We start from the raw sequence: 6,000 nt of genomic DNA on the forward strand, positions 1-6,000 counted from the left end.
AACCTGATTTTTACTTAGAGTGGGAAAGACTGTGCTCCCACAGTCCCCATCTTGCTGTTTGTCCACTCAAGGGATGTGGGAAGGGGGGTTACCATTGAAGACGGCATGAAAAGAAGTTATTTTGAAGAAGCTTGAGTTCCTCAGCCTTCTCCTCATTTGTTGTTACCAGCGTACCAGCACTGTCTGTCAGGGGACACACCTTCTTTGGTCTCCATTTTTTGGCTGGCATATTTTCCTGTTATTCCTCGTGTCCCTTGCCATGTTCAGTTCCAGCTTTGCCTTGGCCTTCCCCACCCCAGCCCTACTATGCTCTTCCCAGGATACCTGCCCTTGTTGCCACTGCTTCTCCATTTGCTTATTTCCTTTTAGTTTGACCAGCAGTGTCCTACTGAGCCGTGTCAGTCTCCTCCTGCCTTCCTTGTCTGATTCCTTGCTCCTGGGAATTGCAAGCTCTTGCTCTCTTTGAAATTCGCCAGCTCTGTTCCTCTCCATTGTCCCTGAGGGCAGTCTCCCAGGCAATCTCATTGACTGTATCCCTGAAATGCTGAAAGTCTGCTTTCCTGAAATTCAGGGCCCTCTCTTGACTCCTTTCCTGACCCATATCCCTCAGGACTGTGAATTCCACCAAGGCATGATCACTGATCCCAGGCTGTCTCCTGGCTTGCCATTCCCCATCAGCCCCCATGCGCTGGTGACCAACAGATCCAGGTGACATCTCCCCCGTTGTAGGGCTCGCTACTCCCTGGGTCAGGAATTTATCCTCCATGCTTTCTAGGAATCTCAAGGATTGCCTACAGCTCCTTTTCCAGCCTGGGCAGGGTGTTGAGGTCCCCCAGCAGCAGCAGCAGAGCCCGTGAGCAGGCTGCTCCTGCAGCTGGAGCAGGAAGGCTCCGTCCCCAGGCTCTGCTTGGCCGGAGCCGGGCACAGGCACCGCCAAAGGCTCCCTGTGCTGCCCGGGCTGGGATCAGCACCCACCGGCTTCACACTGGCTCATGCCTGCTCTTCAGAGACTCTCACACTCAGCTCTTGATGGGCAATCCCTCTGTGTCTCTTTCTTCCCTCTGAACAGCCTGTGGCCAGTGTTAGTCACACTCCAATCACGGGATCCATCCCACCGAGTTTCAGGAGCGACAACAATGTCAAAACTGTCCAGCAGTACGGTGGCTTCCAACTCCTCCTGTTTGCTGCTCACGCTGCATGCCCTGGTGTAGGGACACCTCAGCTGGGCTGTCAGCCACAGCACCTTCCTGGAGGAAAAGGCCGTGATTCTGATAAGTCTCTATGCTTGCTTTAGTTTCTCTGAAATCTTGGTAATTTTTTTTCCAGGGCGTCCCCATATTAGAATTTTTCCTTCCAGATTTTTATCTAGAATTGTCTGCTGCTCTTCAGTAGTTCTGCAGATGTTTTCACAGGTGGAACTAGAGGGCATTAATGGTATCCACACCTGCCAAATTACTGTTTAAGTCCTGTGTTGTTGTCATTTATAGCGAGACAGTGATGATGACGATGACGATGATGACCGAAGCACCGATCGGGAAGATGGACCACTGGAAGAGCAGATAGAGCGCTTGCAGGAAAAAGTAGAGTCAGCCCAGAGTGAGCAGAAGAATCTCTTTCTTGTTATATTCCAGGTAATGATGGTCAAAGTGTCTTCTCAGTTTAGATTTCAAAGTTACTTGATTTATAAGTTTTCAGCATCACTTCTATCTTGGGCATTTTCTTGGAATAATTGTATGGGTAGGGGTTGATGACTTCACCATGGGTTAGAGTCAATCCAGATCATCCCTCTGTAAAGACTGGTTTGGAACAGGATCTGGTGAGTTTCAAGTGCTTAGGAAGAGAGCAGTTCTGCTAGCACACAATTTCTTGAACAACCAGAAGGTAACTGATTTATTTTCATACTACAGATTTATTTTCAGTATTTGCCAAGCAAAATAATTACTCTCACAGTGGTGTTCAAAGCTTCGGACACCCAGATCCTCTTACCTTAGGTTAGAACTCTTCTTTAGTTTGATGAGACTGAATAAGTTTGGGTTTTTTCTCCCCTACTGCAGCGTTTCATTATGCTGTTAACGGAGCACTTAGTGCGCTGCGAGACTGGTGGAATTGATGTATTTACACCTTGGTACAAGAGCTGTATAGAGAGGTTGCAGCAGATCTTCCTGCAGGTAAGTTTCATTTCTCAGCTGGAAGGGTGTTGGCGGGGCCATGCTTCGCTGGGAAAGCTCTGCTGCTGGAGGGCTGAGGCTCCCTGGGATAGCAGTAGGTGGCAGCAGCACCTTTTCCCCAGGGGCTGGTGTGGGGCCAGGTCACAGCTCTCTGGCTCTGGCCAAATCCCTGCCGCAGTCAGGTGGAGTGACTGATCCTGAGTGCAGAATTTCCTCACTGTAAGCATACTGCAAAAATATTTCAAGATGTGGTTATGAATTTCACCGATTTACACTTAACTGTGTGTTTTCAGTAAGGGCAAAGTTGTGAACAAGCAAGAATGCTAAAATAGGCGTGTTTTAAATAAGTGAATTAAAATATTGCAGGATTCCTTTTTGTGAGGTGTGTAAATATCTATGAAACATGTTTTTTGAATATTTGGCTCTGTATTAAATCAGTTAATAAGCACAGGTGGCTGGTTTAAAGTGATTAGTTACAGGAGGTTATATCTGTGTGAGCACAAGATGTGTTGAAGAATGGAAGCATTGGTGTAATTGTCCCTTGGGATGAATCCTTCCCTGGTAGTAGATGTCTTCAGAGGAAAGCAAATACCATGATTCTCCCAAGATACCTGTAGTGGCATTGGATCCTACACACAGCTCAGGATCCATGAGGGAGGAGTTACAGGGAGCGCAAGGCAGGATTTCAGTACAGGCTTCATGCTTGCAGTCAGCAGTGCCTCTACATCATGCTTTTCTTATCCATGGCTTCTGTGTTGTGGAAATTAGATGTGCTAAACAATTCAGATTAGAATACTTGTGGTTCTTACATATCTTGACTTCTCTGCCTATTCTGATATAAATGTAAAAATGGTAAACATATGTTGTTTGTTTTTGGTTTTTTTATCTGCCAGCACCACCAGATAATCCAGCAGTACATGGTGACACTAGAGAACCTCCTGTTTACAGCTGAACTGGACCACCACATTCTGGCTGTGTTTCAGCAGTTCTGTGCTCTGCAGGCCTGAGGGATCATCCGTGGACAGAGTCTTGTCTGCAGGACTTTAGTGAAATTTAATTTTTTTTAATGGCAAAACTTAACATGGGGATGGAAGAATTTTTTTTACTAAAACTGGCTTTCACGTGCTCCTGTATACAACAAAAGAGTGTTCTAAAAAAACCAAACTGTGTAAGCATTGTAAGCCTTAAAAGATATGACTAATAGGGGATATTTGTGAACTAAAGTATTAATTCTTTTTATTGTCTTTTAATTTAGTTTGACTTTTCTCTTCATGATGGTAATTTTATTTCTCCCCTCTTGCCTATATAAAAATCAGGCACACTCCTCCCCCAAAAAATATTTCTAACTTTGCAACAAAAGAAGCCAACCCCAAGCAATTAAATTTGTTACCTCTGCTTGTCCTTTAAATCAGATTAATTGCAGAAATGAGGAACAATTCATAGTGTTTTGTGAGTATGAAAGGGGATGCACCTTCTCAGTGAGCAGTGGGATAAGTTCTCTAGTATATGACATAGGAAAACTGTCTTAATTTTGGGCATGTGAAACACATTTTCAAAGTAGCATAGAGCATAAAAATTTGTTTTATTACCAGGCCAGATAGATTTTCACAGTTTGAAAAAACATATAGTACAATTGAAATATGTTTTATAAATGTATTGTCTAGTGTCTTATTACAGTATCTATAAACAGTTGTAGAGAAACTTCATGGACCACTTCTGAAAAATGCAATTCTTTTTGCATTGTGGTCAAGAAATCATGAACTGCTCTTGGTAGCAGTTCTTCTCTTAAATAGAGACAGTAACCAAGCGTTGGTGTGGAACAAACTTCTGACTTCCATGCTGCAAGCCTTACCTAGGTATTGGGAGCTCCAGCCCCAGATGCCCAGACAGGGCTGAGCTTGCTTTTTTCTTTCAGCCTGTAACTCATTGGACTGTCCCATTTGTGCTGGGCTGGACCTGCAGGCCTGCAGGATGTCAGAAATCTTTCTGTCAGTGACAGTGGATGAACCAAGTGCTCGCACCTCATCTGGCTCGGCAGCAACTGTTGCATCTGCTAGGCTTCCCTCGCTGTAAACGTGACAGCAGCACGTTGCTCCCATGTCTTGAGAAGTGTTTTAATGCTGAATTAAGCGATACACATTACAGGAGAGGCCTAGACTGAGAACACTTTAAGTTAGGCCAGTAACATGAGGTACATAAGAGCCAAACCAGAGTGTTCTGTACCACAGTGAGCAGCAGAGACACTGCCTTAGGTGCTCAGGTCTGTCAGCATGCAGGGGGCTTCCAACCTGTTTATGGTCTCTTCATTTTGCAGGTGAATGTTTTAGAGAATTTTACACTCAGTGCTGTTTAGTTTTAGCTTAGGAAATTACGTGCTTTGAGTAATTTTGTTCCTGTACAAATTTTTTTTTTTTAGGTATTTATAGACCTTTCATCTGATTTTTGTGTGTGGCCTGTAGCAACCCTGTGTATCCTCATAGACTTAGATCTGTTACTTCTACTTTTTCTGCTTGCCCTTTCTGACTTGACTGATTTCCCCCCCCCTGCCATTCTTTCAGGGTGTATTTGTTATTTGTTGTAAATTTGCTTTATGCAAGGATTTTGTCAGTCATGCACGGACTTATGCTTCAGATATTTCTCTGTTAATGTTCTTGAGTAATCAAATAGGGTTTTGTGGTTTTTTTGTTTTGTTTTTTTTTTTTTTTAATTTTTAGGAAACATTTAATACTTTAAAGGTTTTAATTGGAGTTTAATAATTTTGTACTGGCTTGGGTCAGTATCAGTTCTGATATTAACTAATGGTGAGGGTTCTGACTATTCTGACTTCTGTAATACTGGTAATGCAGTTAGAACTTGCAAACCTGTAAGTTTCTTTGAGCCTTGACAAATACTGATGCTGGGGATACAGTTGCAAATGCTTGAGTGTAATCCTGTGTTTTAAAACCAAATAGCGGTGTCTTTCAAAACTGATTTAACTTCCAATCATGCCAAGCTTTGAGCATGGGCTTTGGCTGCATTTCTTGAGTCTGTTGGACACCTTCACCTTCTTTTAATGGTGTACACCTGACTTGACTGGGAAATTGGCTGGATCTGTAGGAAAGAATGAAACGCTTATGTAGTGATACCAGTCGCTAACTGGAGAAACTTGGAACTGCTGAAATATGAAGTGGTGGATAGTGTAAAGATGCTGTAGAAATGTGGTGTGGTTGGAAAAAAATGCACAGATAAAAACAAAAATAAATGAAGGTGAAGCAGGTTGCTGCTGAGAGTGTTTGTCCAATCTCTTTCGGGGACGCTGAAGCAAAGTTGTGCTGGGTTATGCTGGTGTTAAATGCAGAGGGGTGTGGAGCAGTTTTGTTTCCCAGTTCTGGTACCCTGACTTAACACACAAGCCTTCACCTCCTTGCACTACAGCTGGTCTGACACCCCTCCCCCCCGCAGCCGTGTGAGGCAAGCATATGTGCTGCTAGGGACAAGGAGGTGCTGGTGTAGAAATGCTCCCAGTCCCTTGCCACCTCTTGTCCTCTGGGAAAGGGAAGTGCTGCTGCAGGAGGGTGTGGGCTGGGGCAGATGCTGCAGTAGTCAGTGACCCCCCCCCATCTGCCCCAGAGAGGAGTTTAAGAGCCCAAGACAGCACTGTGAAACCATGACAAGGAGGATACCTCCAAAAGCCCTGCTGGGACCTGCCCCCTCCTCTAGCCAAATCCCTGTGCCACTTCCTTAGGTCTTGCAAGGCCTTAAAGCCTTCTCTGCTTGGTGGGCAGGCAGGTTACTGCATAGCTGCAGAGAACATTGAAAAAGTGAAAACCTATTATTGGAAGCATCATGTGCC

The 6,000-nt window shown here is 44.5% G+C and overlaps 1 protein-coding gene across 1 annotated transcript in view; it reads left to right on the forward strand.

Annotated features, from left to right (window-relative positions):
- NCBP1 (nuclear cap binding protein subunit 1) overlaps positions 1-5,427 on the forward strand; it is a 29,576-nt gene extending 24,149 nt beyond the window's left edge. The window contains exons 21-23 of the mRNA XM_063179897.1: positions 1,488-1,631; positions 2,055-2,168; positions 3,062-5,427. Coding sequence (XP_063035967.1) covers positions 1,488-1,631; positions 2,055-2,168; positions 3,062-3,175 — 372 coding nt within the window. The 3' untranslated portion in view covers positions 3,176-5,427. The remainder of the gene's footprint in view (positions 1-1,487; positions 1,632-2,054; positions 2,169-3,061) is intronic.
- Positions 5,428-6,000: the final 573 nt, after the last annotated feature.

The sequence above is a fragment of the Melospiza melodia genome, chromosome Z, assembly GCF_035770615.1.
Source record: "Melospiza melodia melodia isolate bMelMel2 chromosome Z, bMelMel2.pri, whole genome shotgun sequence".
NCBI lineage: Eukaryota > Metazoa > Chordata > Aves > Passeriformes > Passerellidae > Melospiza > Melospiza melodia.